Below are 13,663 nucleotides of genomic sequence, written 5' to 3'. Positions count from 1 at the left end.
ATTAACGAGTCGAACACGAGCTTCTTAACGAGTCGAACACGAGCCGTTTTGACAGCCCTACTTACATAACACTCAATTCCTACGCATTTAAATATCTAACACCTAAATTTTAATTTTAATGTTATTTTATCATTGCATGAAAACTTATATTTCACGTTTTAAAAATAGTGATATTTTATATGATATAGATGATTTTGGTGGTATAATGTAAGAAAAGAGAGTTTAGGTGTAATGTAAATAAATAAAATTGGGTGGCATGTATGTAAATTGAATTTATTTATAATGTTTTTAATGTGATATGAGTGATTTGGGTAGTATAAATGTAAAAAATAGAGTTTAGGCATTAGACATGTAAAATACATAAAATTGGTGGTATAAATGTAAAAAGATAAAATTTCCAGTTTAGGGGTCAAACCGGTTGATTTTTGCTAGTTCCAAGCCAGTTCAAACTGGTTTGATGCGGGGACGGTTTTTAAGCCAGCCCAAACCGGACCACCGGCCGATTCACGATTCGAACTGGTCGAACCGGCTAGCCGGTTCGGTCCGGTTTATAAACGTTGATTGCATCAAGTAAGAATCATCTTAACAGCCAAAAATAATAAACAGTAAATACTCCTCACTAATCAAATATTCTATCGAAATAAAAGGTAAAACAAGCCTGCAAAATGATTTATTTCATGCAAATCAGACCAACCTACTCACATTGAGGTAAAGCGTCCACCAGAAGAGCCATGAATCTTTTTTATTCATCCGAGCAAGAGACTGCACATGCAAAAATTTCAAACAAATAAAATGTTTATGACAATATAAATTAATTGAATGACAAATCATATAGAGTTTTAAGCACCTCTTGATCCAAGCATTCAAATTTCCATACACTCTCCCCTTGTTCGTTTATTTCATTCCACCATCTCAAACCAACCAATATCCGTCCACTAACATTCTTTACAACCCAGAAATCAAGAGCCGCCAAAAAGACAGTAACCACAAAGATAATAACAAAGCTACTGAAGAAGATAGCTGAGAGGATGTAAAAGGCCAATGCTGCAGCCTGGTGCCGTCATGAGACAACAGATGAGCTCACAAAAATAGCAGATGCGCAGCAGTTCAAAGCATCAAAATGAAACCCCAAAATGCGTACCTTGAAGAGAACATGAAAAAGACATGTCTTGGGGTTTGCGTAGTTTTCCCTGGTCTCCTGCATGAGCAAATCAAAATGTTAAACATCCAAATGAAATTTTTGGAGTCTTAAAATCATCAGCACAGTTTGTTATCTTGACAAAAAGGCCAATAAATCTTAATTCGTGTGCAAGGCTATAGTTTTCATTTCTTGACAAACAATAATTAAAATTAGAGGGATGAAAATACATAGCACACAAAACTCATCCGCTCACATATTTAACAACTAAACTTCACTATTACTCACATAACACTCAAAACTTCAAATAACATTAAAAAGAATACTTAACTCAAACTCTCTGTTACCATTTTCTCCCCATCGCCAATCTCATTGCCTTTTGCCACTACACATGTCGCTGGATAAGCGAATCCCCTTCCCCAACCTCATCACGACCCTTCCCAATGAGATCCTCTAGAAAATTTCTCATCCACAGCTTCCTTGGTCCATCGTGACCCCCCTCCATCACGACTTCCTAATCTAGACAAGCCTCAACGAGAACCTATCATGGCTTCCTCATCCTGTCATGGTAGTTTCTAGCCCGATGAGATCCTGTCGCCTTTCCTTCTTTGGTGATGGTTTTGTACATTAACTAAGGGTAAGTGAGTGTTATATTTCATATATAATGAAATTTAGGTGCTAAATATATAAATCAATAACATTTGAGTGATATGCATGTAAATCCTCTTTAAATTAAATATTATAGTAACAAGCTAACCCCAAGATCTCCTTCCTCTTTCCTCTTGCTTGTGAATTGTCCATGCCATCCTTAAGAATAATTGTCGATGCAAAAGAACAAGATTGCTCATGCCAACCAACTTGAATGGGATCCGATTTGATCAACCGAGTCCCTCCAAGTTTGTTTTACTTGGATAAGATATTGTATGAGTCACCAAAGGGTCTTAAGGACCTTGCATCCCATAGATTACATGTTATCGACCAATGCATATATCCCATAGCTCAGTTTAATTTAATACAACAATGATGAAGAACGAATGTATCATATCTCAAGACTGGCCATCAATAATATTTAAATATCTCCCTTTTCACAAACAGAAAATGTTTTTGCATATGGGACTACAAAATTATCTTAAAAGAACCCTCACGATACATTCAATAAAACACAACCAAAACAATAGATTACAGACACAATGATGTGCAAACATACACAAACATCGCCCATTTTGAAAAATTAATTGTCCCAACGTGCCCGAGATATCAAAAATACCTCATAAAAATAAATATATTACATAGGTCACTATAAAAAGACAAAACGCAAAAAATTGGCTACACTCGAGGCAACAAAATGCAATTTGGGATGCGCGAGTAATGAGAAATTGTGCTATTTATTTTGCATAATTATTTTTTCCTATAATTTTTATTCGATTCGATTAATGAAAAAATAAAAATATAAGGAAACTCAAATTTATTTCAATCGCATCTCATCAAATCCTTGAATTCTTGTTGATTTCAATCATTGGTGTCATTGGTGTCGTATTCAACTGTCAATCCCTGATTAATTGAAAAAAAATTATAATAATAATTACAAAAAAAAAAGAAAAAAAATCCTCGCCCGCAAGCTCTCTATTCCTCTCCCAGACTGCTCCAGCCGCTCAACCTCTCCTAAATTCTCTTACCCAATCTCTATTCCTCTTCCACACTACATTTCCACACATATAAGCTTCCTATGATTACTCTCAAAATATCTCATATTGATATAGCAAGTGTTCTCTGGCCATATTGATTTGCTGCTAAATAACACCATAAAAATTATGGTTATGACAGAGGCCCTCAAACTAGATGATTCACAATAAAATAGCATTATGAAATTACAGTTAAGATAAGAACCTACAAAGTTTTCTAAGTAATAAATCATGAAGTACAATTGATAAAGCACAAAATCCTTTAACTAAAATCTACTTAAAATTGTTCCATTAAACGAACATGCATCAGGTCAAAAATTTTCTCTTATGCGGCACAGTGCTGCTAGCAAGGACCTTTCAATCAAATTAAATAGACTACATCCAGCAACTAAGGGACTATTGGGACCGTTTTTTTTTTTTTCTTTAAAAAAAAATAATAATAATAAATGTATTTGTTTTTGTTTTTTGTTTTGTTTTAAAGGTGTTGTTTTTAACCATTTAGAAAAAGTGAAAAACTCATAAATTGTGTTTTTGGTGGGTTTTTAAAACAACTTTTGGCTATCCCGATTTATTTTTAGAAAAATACAAAAACATAAAAACTCCTCATCTCTCCTTTTTGAATGATGTCAACCTCCCGCCGCGGAGCTTATAGTTTCCCACCGCGACCCATCCTCCTCTGCTTCTATCCGAGAAGCTAGGTCGAAAACCCCACCGTTCGCCTTGACCCACACTTAATTAGCAGCCACTACCATCTCGAATGAGTTCACCACAACCAGAGAACATCTCCAAGAAAAAGGGGAAAGAAATTACGGGAAAATAAAACAAGGAAGATGAATGAGAGGTCTCTGGTACCGTCACTGCAGCAGTTGTGAATTATACACCAAAAAAATCATTTTCGGCAAACTTTTAGCCTTTGTATGCTACAGTCAGCTTCATCACTGCCGTTGCTGTTAATTCTCCACCAAAGAATCCATTTCCGGCAAACTCTTAGCCGTTGTATGTTACGGTGAGCTATCTCACGGTTCAACCAAGCACAAGCTATGCTTCTACATAGTGCTGCTGCCGGAGATGTCTTCCAACTACACCTATTACAGCAACTCAAATGCATATGAATACCAAATATATTTTTTATTTATTGTTTTTAAAAAAAGAAAAATTATAAGAGTGCCAAAACATTTTTTAGTTTTATCTTAAAACTAAATAAACAAAATAAAAGCAAAAACAAAAAATAAAAAACTGAAAGTGATCCTATATGAGCCCTCAGGAAATCAGAGCTTATGATATCACACTAAGCATAAACCTTAGCAAGGTGTCTCAGCTCACAAAAGCAACTGATACTGCAAACAAGACTGGTAAAGTGCATTATATGCATCCAAAATAACTTTTTTTTTACTTCAAATGACTGTTGATGCCCTAAATATAACTAAGGGATGGTCAATGTTCTTTCCTCAAAGGGAATAATGGTGGCTACTACGTTGCATTTAAGTGGGGATTGCCCCTCTCATCTAATTCAGACAACATATCATATGTCATTTATGTTGGAGTTCAATCCAATCTCCTCCCATGCATCTTCTACTAATTCTAATACTCCCAACGGCCTCCCATTACGGCATTTGTTCTAATTGCCCTCTCCCATTTCTAATTGCCCTCTCCCGCTTTAGATGTTTGCAAACTCATTGCACCATAACCAACAAACCCAATGTTGTCTTTTACATGAGCCGGCCTTAGCCTCCTCCCCATCATGCTTTATTAACCCTTGACCACATGCACCACTTATCTTCTCTATAATTCGTTCAAGATATCTCCCAACCCTAATTTTCTGTCACAATCTCCTAAGCCCTCTAGCACCATCCTAATCAATAACTCAATAATATTCCCACACCATGACCACAACACCTCCACTTCACCAAAACTAGTTTGCCACCACGAGTTGGTGATCACCCGTATCTCTTCAAGTGACAAGACCTCATGTGAACCTAATAACTATTATAAATAATGTTACCTCCTTGTTATCCTAGTCAGCGAAAAACCTTGATATCAGGTTTGTTGAGATTGGAATGACTACATTTTATAATATCTAATGCTAAAATCTTATTTTGCGCTCTTTAGAAAATATGGATGACTGAACGACATTATAACTCGTATGCTTGACTGATTTTGAAAAATAATACTTTTTCTTTCAGCAGGATTTGATATTTCCAAAAGTTTTGATTATACGCCAAAATTAAAATTGCTGAGCCACAACCGACATCATTTTTTAAAATTCTTCAGTAATTGACGAGCAAACCAATATGGCCGCTTTAATGCCAATGATGATAGAACATTATTACATTGGTGACATTGATTTGTAGTTATTTCACTCATTAAATGTTACGGACAATGATTGTAGATGGAAATTTTTGATGTGATATATAATGTTCTATGAAATTAATATTAATTTGCCTCTAACAATTCTGTGATTTTAGAGTTTTTACCAATACTTTGGACATTGGACGTCATCCCGTCATTATCCATTTATTACACACAACATTATAAGCAAATCATGTCTACCAACCCTAATTATTAAGCTACTAACTGCTTATCATTAAGCTTTTACTGGATCCATATATCTAATAAAACATTTAAAATTTTTTTCTCAGAATGGAACTATATTGTAAAATTCTTAAGCTTTATTCAAGCGCCATTTGATCATCATGATTAGCTTAAATAAAGTTAAGTCTGTTTCGCATCACATAACTAGATATTATGCCAGCTATTTTGCTTTAAAAGTATGGTTGTTGGCTTCGTTATATAGCACATTCCATTTTGCTATTTTCGTTATATTATTTCTCTAGTATAGGATTTCCCTTCACTCCCATTTGAGTTCCATATATCTTGTCCACTGTGAACGATACTGGAGCCATTTGCCTTAAGTCTTTCCTGAATTTGTATCAATATGACATAATGTGTATGAAGTTTTCTTGAGAAACCTACATATGTATTAGAGCCTGAGTAGTCTTAATACAAAGTTTATTATATTTTGTAGAAATATAAATTTGCAACCAAAAGGTGATTTTGCGCATCATGAACTGGGGGTGTGAGGGTCAACCGCTTCAAAGAAAATGGCATCTTTAAAAACTCCTGGCAAAAATAAGTGTTGAGAATTATGGTGAGATATATGCCCCATAGGCTATGAGGAGGCATCACAATCTAAAAATCTATCAAAAAATGGTTCACATTAACAGAAATAGCCAAAACAGTTTACAATTATATCTTGGCACAACCTGTCACATTTGAAAAAAAAGTTTTTCTTGTACACTGATACACCAAGCCAGCCTGTTAGCACAGACTATCACACTTTCCAAACATTTGGGATTCTTCTAAAGCAATATAAGCTCATGGATAACTCATATAGGATCCCAAAAAACCTTGAAAATACAAATTGCTACCCTTATTAGCGTTGGAAAGGTTAGCAAATTGCCAGAGGAGTGGGGCTATTTATGAGGAAATAAAAAACAAAAAAAATCAGCGAGCAATTAAATTAGGAGTAGTGGATTTAAAATTCCAAACTAGTTAGCCTTATTAAATTTATTTAAAGCTGGCTCAATAAATTATCCCTCTCAAGATGTTCCATCTCTTGTGCAATTTTTTTTCCACAATCATTGATCATATTCATCTTTCTTCATATCATTCAACATCCATTATTTTACTAGTCACTTTATCGGTACATCTTACACCCTCTATTACATATATTCAAACCACTTAATTCTATTTCAATCGTCCATAACTTAATAATCAGTAACTTCTTTAACGAGCTATATGTATATCCACATAACAAAACAAAAGTTTTCTAATTGAGACTTTGTATAGTTAACCAATACCATTGAAACACTTCTTAATGTTGTCCGCCTATCTTTAAACCTATTACACCCATCCTTTTTATACTAATAATTAAGGGTGTCAAAAAGTGGCCCAATATGACAACTCGATAAGAACCTGCCTCAAGAAAATCGAGTTCGGGTCAACCCAAATAATTTTTTATTTGGGTTTGGGTTAAACATTATAACCCATTTAATTTTTTGTATTGGGTTTGGGTTGATCTGCTAGCTCGAAAACAACTTCAAAATGAGTTGTAATTGACTTGAAATCAACCTGTCAACCCGGAATTTTTCCCAAATTGATTGAAATTTGACCTGATTTAAACTCAAATAGTTGTTATGTCTTATGTTAAACAGGTTATACTAGTCGGGTTCAAGTTGGCGGGTTGAAGGCGGGTCGTATTCGGGTTGATTTTGGACTAGTATAAAATTCGGGTTGGGTTTGGGTCGGACCTATTCAGGTTAGATCATTTTTGGGTCAGACACGAATTGACACCCCTACTAATAATAAACTCTATCTTTTAGAAGTTTCTTCCGTTGTTCTAATTTTCATTTGCTTCAACATATAGCTCTCCTATCATAATAGACTATATTAACTAATTTTGAACATCTTTTACAAGCACTTTCATAACCAGTGAAATAAAAATGCAACCTAAATATTAATACTTGATAAAATGTTACGCATGGTACCATCATAAATATTTGTAATTACTTCTACACATTTTTCTCTTCTAAGTCCACCATATGAATAAAATGATTCTCAACAATAAAAAAATAATATGCAGATTCTTTCATTATTCTCTATAATTTTTCAGTAGTTTCTTCACAAAAAAGATTGCCGCACACAGCCAAATTCATGTGACAAAAAAGTAATTTTGCAAGTCTATATTGCAATACCCTCTCACATAACTTCATTGTATGACTTATGAGCTTAAAAACCTTAAAATCATCACAATTTTGAACACATTTGTTCTCAAATAATTGATACCAAAATATTAAATCTTCAATCATTTGGCACCCATCTAATTCATTAGATTTCATCGAAATATTTGTTAATCAAACTACTCCAACATTTCACATAACACTCCAAACCATAATGTAAATCTTAACCAGGACTAGAGATTTAGCTTCATCTATCTTCATTCAAAGTAAACTAAAATTCATTTATTAAGATCAATCTATGATAGAATTGAAGAATCCACTCTTCTTGTTCAGCTAAATTTTTTTCTACCAAAACAATCTCATTTTATATCTTCTCAAAATCGTACTTCCATTTTTATATAATATATTTATTTTTAACTCGCATCATATCATCCCCATGCTAATCTACAGTTATCAAATTCTCTTGAGCTCCTTTCTCTTGCCTTATCTTTCATATAATCATTTGATCATCAAGAGTTGCAACTTTGATTTTGCTTGTTATGTTCATTTTAAGATTTCTAACTTTCTTATAAATATTTAAAAAGGAGTATTTCTTCTTCTTCTTCTTTTTTATTAGCTTAAAAGCAAATATTTTGCTTGATAACATTTTGTGTCCCATTATTCCACCACCAAATGAACTAATTAAGGGCCCGTTTGGAGCTGCAACAGAGCCACGGCGAGACATGGAGACGCAATTGGGGTCATTTGGCGACTCGCGGCGTGGCGACTTATTAAAAACACCGAAGGAAATACAGCCATGGGCATGCCCCCGCGGCCCGCGTTCCTTCCTTATTCGTGATCCCGTTGCTCCTCTCCTCACACCGTTGCAGTTCGTTCTCTTGTCGTTCCCTAGCGACACGCTCCTCTCCAGCGATCCTCTCTCTCTCTCTCGCAAAACTTGTTTAACTCTCCTCTCTCTCTTGCGTGATTCTCAAGGATAGGGTTGCCTCTTTCTCTCTAGCGAGGTTCTCACGGATAAAGTGAGCTCTCTCTCTCTCTCTCTCTCTCTCTCTCTCTCTCTCTCTCTCTCTCTCTCTCGCTCGCGATTCTCACGGATAGGGTTCCTCTGTGTGGTGTCATATTGATGTGGTGTCTTCTTGATGTGGTGCTTTCTTATCTATCGGATGGTTCATTTATGTTGTGGTGCCTCTTCTTGCTAGGTAATTCTTACCTTAAGTATGCTATTGTTTTTGTTTTCGGAAATGCCTATATGGCTAAAAATTTCATGGATGTGGCTTTACGGTTGTTCCTCTGTGCGGTTCTTCTTTTTCGTGCTAAGTAAAATGTACCCTAACTAGATTTTGATTTTGCAAAAGGCTTTTAATGCCTGAGAATTTGGTTTTGCAAATTCTTATTCTTCTGGTTGGTTAATCCGTACCCTAAGAAATATGTGGCTTTTGATTTTGTAAAAGGCTTATAATGCCCGAGAAATTAGTGGTCTCTTCTGTGCGGTGGTTCCCCATCCCATTGGTTAATACCTACTGTGCTCAAGAATTTTGAGGTTTTTGATTTAACAATTGCTTATGATTAATTGGTTTTCGGTTGGTGTTGGTGGGGAATTGCGATGACTTGGGTGTTGGTTTCGGTTGAAGTTAGATATCGGTTTTATACTTGCCCTTTTACGTTCTTAGTTGGTGAAATCACTGCTTATCTGAAATGCACGTTCAGCGGCTTGCAATCACGTGCAAAGTGGTATCTTTCGGTTGATAACGGATTATGTAAATTTAGTTGATGTTGGCTTATCTCCTTTATGTGGTGGATGTGAGGGTGGATGTGTTTGGGTTGAAGGATGTGGATGTGGTGGTGAAGCATGGTTGGTGTGTTGATGTATAGATGGAGGAGGTGGTGTTTGGTGTTGTTTGAGGTGATGTGTTTGGAGGTGGTGTTTGGGTATTCATGTAGTTGTGGATTTGTTGGTGATGGTGGATGTGTTTGTGTGCGGGTGAGGTGGTGGTGGGTATTTCAGTGTGGTTGTAGATGTGTTGGTGATGGTGGATGTGTTTGGAGGCAGTGATTGTGTGGTTGTGTATGTTTCAGTCAGTGTGTTGGTTTGTGGAGTTTTTCGTGTGTAAAAATAGTTGTTGTGTTGTGTGTGTGAAGGTGTTTGTAGTACTGTTGTGTGGGTGGAGATGGTGACAGTAGTTATGTGTAGGTGTTGTGGTGGTGTGGTGCGGAGGAACAGTGGTGATGCCATTGTGGCATTCTTTTACATCTCTGAACTATGTTAAATAATTTTATGAGAAATGTTTAAGTTAATTAATTTTTTTCATGCTAGTAATATTTTCTAATGCTGCTGCTGTGGACTTCAAAATTTCCCGCTAACTTTGCATCATCCACATAGTTACTGAAGAAAGTTTACAGGTGTCCGCAGAGAATTACGAAAAACTATGACTTTTTCGTTGGGCAGGGGCAGATAGGCTGGAAGATTCCACCGTCGAGAGTGATCAGGCATGGATAGTATCTCTGGATGACAACTTAGCTCCTGACATACATCGTCTGCATTTTAAAAATAGTATTATTAAAATGTTATTTTAATAGTCATTTTTTTTTAATTTTAGTAATAATGATACTCACAGTTAAGTGAGGTGTGTTTCTTTTTTTTTGTAAGGATTTTCGCTTCTAAAGTATAAAATAAATTAATATAATAGTTTTGTTGTAAACAGCATTACTATACAAGGACAAAATGGTTATTTGTCCAGAAACAGCTATAGCGCAGCTATTTTCAAACAGTAAAAAACAAATAGTCAATCAGTTTATCCGCAGCAGCGTACTATCAAGTTACAACTGCCCAAACAGACCCTAAATGTCATTGTCTGTAAAAATAAATTTTATCTGGTTAAATAGAAAAAAAAATTATGAGAACTCGCATAAAAATTTAAAAACCGCTATCATATTCAATAAGAGTGTAAAATATATTAAGGTATTTACAAAGTACTAATAAAGATTAAATTCTATCATGTCTAAACGGTTGAATCCATAGATTAAATCAATTTGATGAATTGAAAAAGAACTACAAAGTATCATAACAACATAGATGTCTTGGAACTGGATCCATGAATCGACCAGAAGAGCACCATTTTTCTTGAAATAATCAGTCACATCAATCAACTATAGGAATACCAAATGAACACCCGTAATCAAGCTTGCCCAATAAACTAAGAAAAGCAAAAGAGAACACCAACAGAAGTCCATCAATTGAAACCCTAATTGTTTAAGAAGCAACAATTCGCAGATGGATTGAAACCATTACGGTTTATTGAGTTTTTTTCTTAAATAATTTAAAGACTAAAGAAAAAACCTAAAATTTATAGTTGGACGAAAGTGTTATGCGTGAATACATTGATAAAACTGAAATAATACATTCAAATTAGATGTAATATGAATTTAAATATATCGGATTTAGGCAAATCAGTAAATTTACATCCAGAATCTAAATTTTATAAAAGATTGACAAATTAAATTTCAGCAATTCTGCAAATATATATTCGACAATTTAGTGTTATGAATATAGATATATTAGAATTAAAAAATCTGTAACTTCAGATTTTTAGATTCAAGTGTTAAGGGTGTAAATACGTTAGATAATATAAAATATATACTTAATATATGTAGATTTAAGTACTAGATAGGAAAATACATGGGAACTAAAAGATCTGTAGCTATACATTTAAATTCAAGTGTTAGATGCGTAGACATATGGAGTTTCATATAAATTATCAAAGTATAATCATAATTTCAGTTTTATTAAGGTAAACACATTGAATTCTAGTAAATCTATGAGTTTATATCCAAAGTTAAACATTAAGTATATAAATACACTAGTTAATAGACAAAACTAGCAAGCTTGTGTTTAAATTTAACTGAAGTATGTAAATATATTAAAATCAAACAATCTATGCATATATGTTTTAATAGAATGACATATTATACACATAAATATACAATTATTAAACCATTTGAAAGCACATATTTGATAGAAAAAAATGTTAGGTACGTAAATACATCCAAATTAAAAAAATCTAAGATTATTCAGCATATTTTCAATGCTATACACCATAATTTAATAAATTAAAAGATCTATAGCTTCACATTTAAATTCAGGTGTTAGATATGTAAATACTCAAGGATTTAAAGAATCTGTAATTTGCTTTTAACTTTTAGATGTTATATATGTATATTAAGATTTCAACAGTATGTTCATCTTAGAAAATATATGCATCATATAGAAATATGTAATAATCTAACAACACACATATACTTCTTAAAAGTTAAGCAAGAAAGGTATGTATATAAACTTTCAAGAATTTGGCATCACATATATAAACTTAAGAGCTGTTGGTATGCATCTAACTCTTCCAAGGGTAAGTATGATATGAAAATTTTGAGAAGAAGAGTGAGGGTTTTGAAAATCTTTTATGGGGCTGTTTTGGCAGCAACATCTGAGCTTCGATTTTCAACAATATAAAAAAGCAAATATTAATTTAGGTTAAGGAAAATAATGGGATTAGAAAATAACAATGACCATAAAAAGCCAATAATTTTCTTCTTCAAAGACCAAAAGTTGATAATTAATGAGAGAAAAAATTCTTAAAATTTCTGGAAGAAAATCCATAAGCAATGAAGTAAATGGAATCAAACTTATATTAGCTTAGTTGGAGATCCAATTAGGAAAACATAGGGAAGAATTAATAATATTCTGGAGAATGATGATTTAGGGGAGATTTGGAAAAAGGAAATTCCTTATCATATTCAACGGTAAAAGAAACAAGACAAGCTAAATCACCTGAACAGGATTTTATTGTAAACAAGAAAATTTTAACAATTGATTTAGCTAGGGTTCTTTATGAATCCGCAATAAAATAAAGAACGTTAAATCCCAACCCTAAAGCAAGCGATCTACACATTAGAAATGCATAAAAGGAATTGTAAACAATTATATGCCATCCAATAAAGAAATAGAGGTTCAGGTTTACCTGATTGAAGTCTCTTGCAGTTTGATTGGAAGAAGAAGAAAGAAATCCTTGCATCTTGAATGATCGTAGGAAGGAGAAGAACCCTGCTCGCGAATGATTGGAGGAAGGAGAGATCCTCGCGGTTCAGAAAATTGGAGAAGAATGAAGACCCGTGCGGCTTGGACAATCGAAGTAAGAAGAAGCCCTTGCTCTGCAATTTGACCGGATGAAAGAAGAAAAAGCGTCTTACAAACAGACCACAGGAAGAAGGAAGATCTTCTTGCGACACAAGATCCGTGCGTGAATCGGATGGAAGAGAAACCCTCTCAGCTTAGACGATCAAATGAGGAAGAAGCTCCTCGCGGCTAAGACGATCTGGGAAATAAGAAGCTCCTCGCGGCTCAGACGATGACGATCGGAGAAGAGGACCCTCGCAGCTCTCGTCCGACTCGAAGGGCGACAGAACAATTGCGATCTGAGTGTGGGCAGTGGAAAAACCGATAGTTGCCGATAATAGAGTTAGAAAAAGAGAGAGATTTTCTATAAGCTTTTTAATTGTTTGATTTATATTTTTCAAAAATAATTTATTTATATATTTTTTAAAGTAAATGAATATTCCAGCATGCAAAAGTTGTAATTTTCTTAGTAAAACAGTAATATCTGCACATTATATATTTTAGAACCAATAAAACTCTCAATAAAATTACAAAAAAGATATACAACTCACTTAACATTGATTATAATGAAACTTTAAAAAAACTAACTTGTTAAAATTAAAATTTAAAAACTACAATATTCATTTTAGAATGTAGAAACAAGTCACGAGGAACATTGCCCGGGTGTGACGCGGTAGAACCATGAGCAACCTTGTCCGATTAGGAAATAGTTGAATCACAAGCGACGTTCTCAAGTTGCGATACCGTCGAACCCCGAGCAACATTGTTCGGTTAGTATAACATAGAATCAGATGTACTTTTTGCCCACCTAAAGAACTTGCAGACCCAGGTTCGTGTGTCCACCGTGGACACCTGTAGAATTGTCGCTCGTAACTATGTTGCTGACGTGACGTAAGTAATAAGAACGGCATTCTGCAGCGTCATTGTACTTGCTTGG

At 34.4% G+C, this 13,663-nt stretch overlaps 1 protein-coding gene across 1 annotated transcript in view; it reads right to left on the bottom strand.

Annotated features, from left to right (window-relative positions):
* Nucleotides 1-13,061, bottom strand: part of LOC110031665 (Golgi apparatus membrane protein-like protein ECHIDNA) — a 17,023-nt gene extending 3,962 nt beyond the window's left edge. The window contains exons 1-4 of the mRNA XM_020734993.1: nt 12,572-13,061; nt 1,142-1,198; nt 848-1,051; nt 703-762 (exon numbers count right to left, since the gene is read on the bottom strand). Of these exons, the coding sequence (XP_020590652.1) occupies nt 703-762; nt 848-1,051; nt 1,142-1,198; nt 12,572-12,625 (375 nt within the window). The 5' untranslated portion in view covers nt 12,626-13,061. The remainder of the gene's footprint in view (nt 1-702; nt 763-847; nt 1,052-1,141; nt 1,199-12,571) is intronic.
* Nucleotides 13,062-13,663: the final 602 nt, after the last annotated feature.

Source organism: Phalaenopsis equestris, unplaced genomic scaffold, assembly GCF_001263595.1.
Source record: "Phalaenopsis equestris unplaced genomic scaffold, ASM126359v1 Scaffold000840, whole genome shotgun sequence".
In the NCBI taxonomy this organism is placed as follows: domain Eukaryota; kingdom Viridiplantae; phylum Streptophyta; class Magnoliopsida; order Asparagales; family Orchidaceae; genus Phalaenopsis; species Phalaenopsis equestris.
Note: the sequence above shows the minus strand (reverse complement) of the source record. Positions and strands in the feature narration are given on the sequence as shown.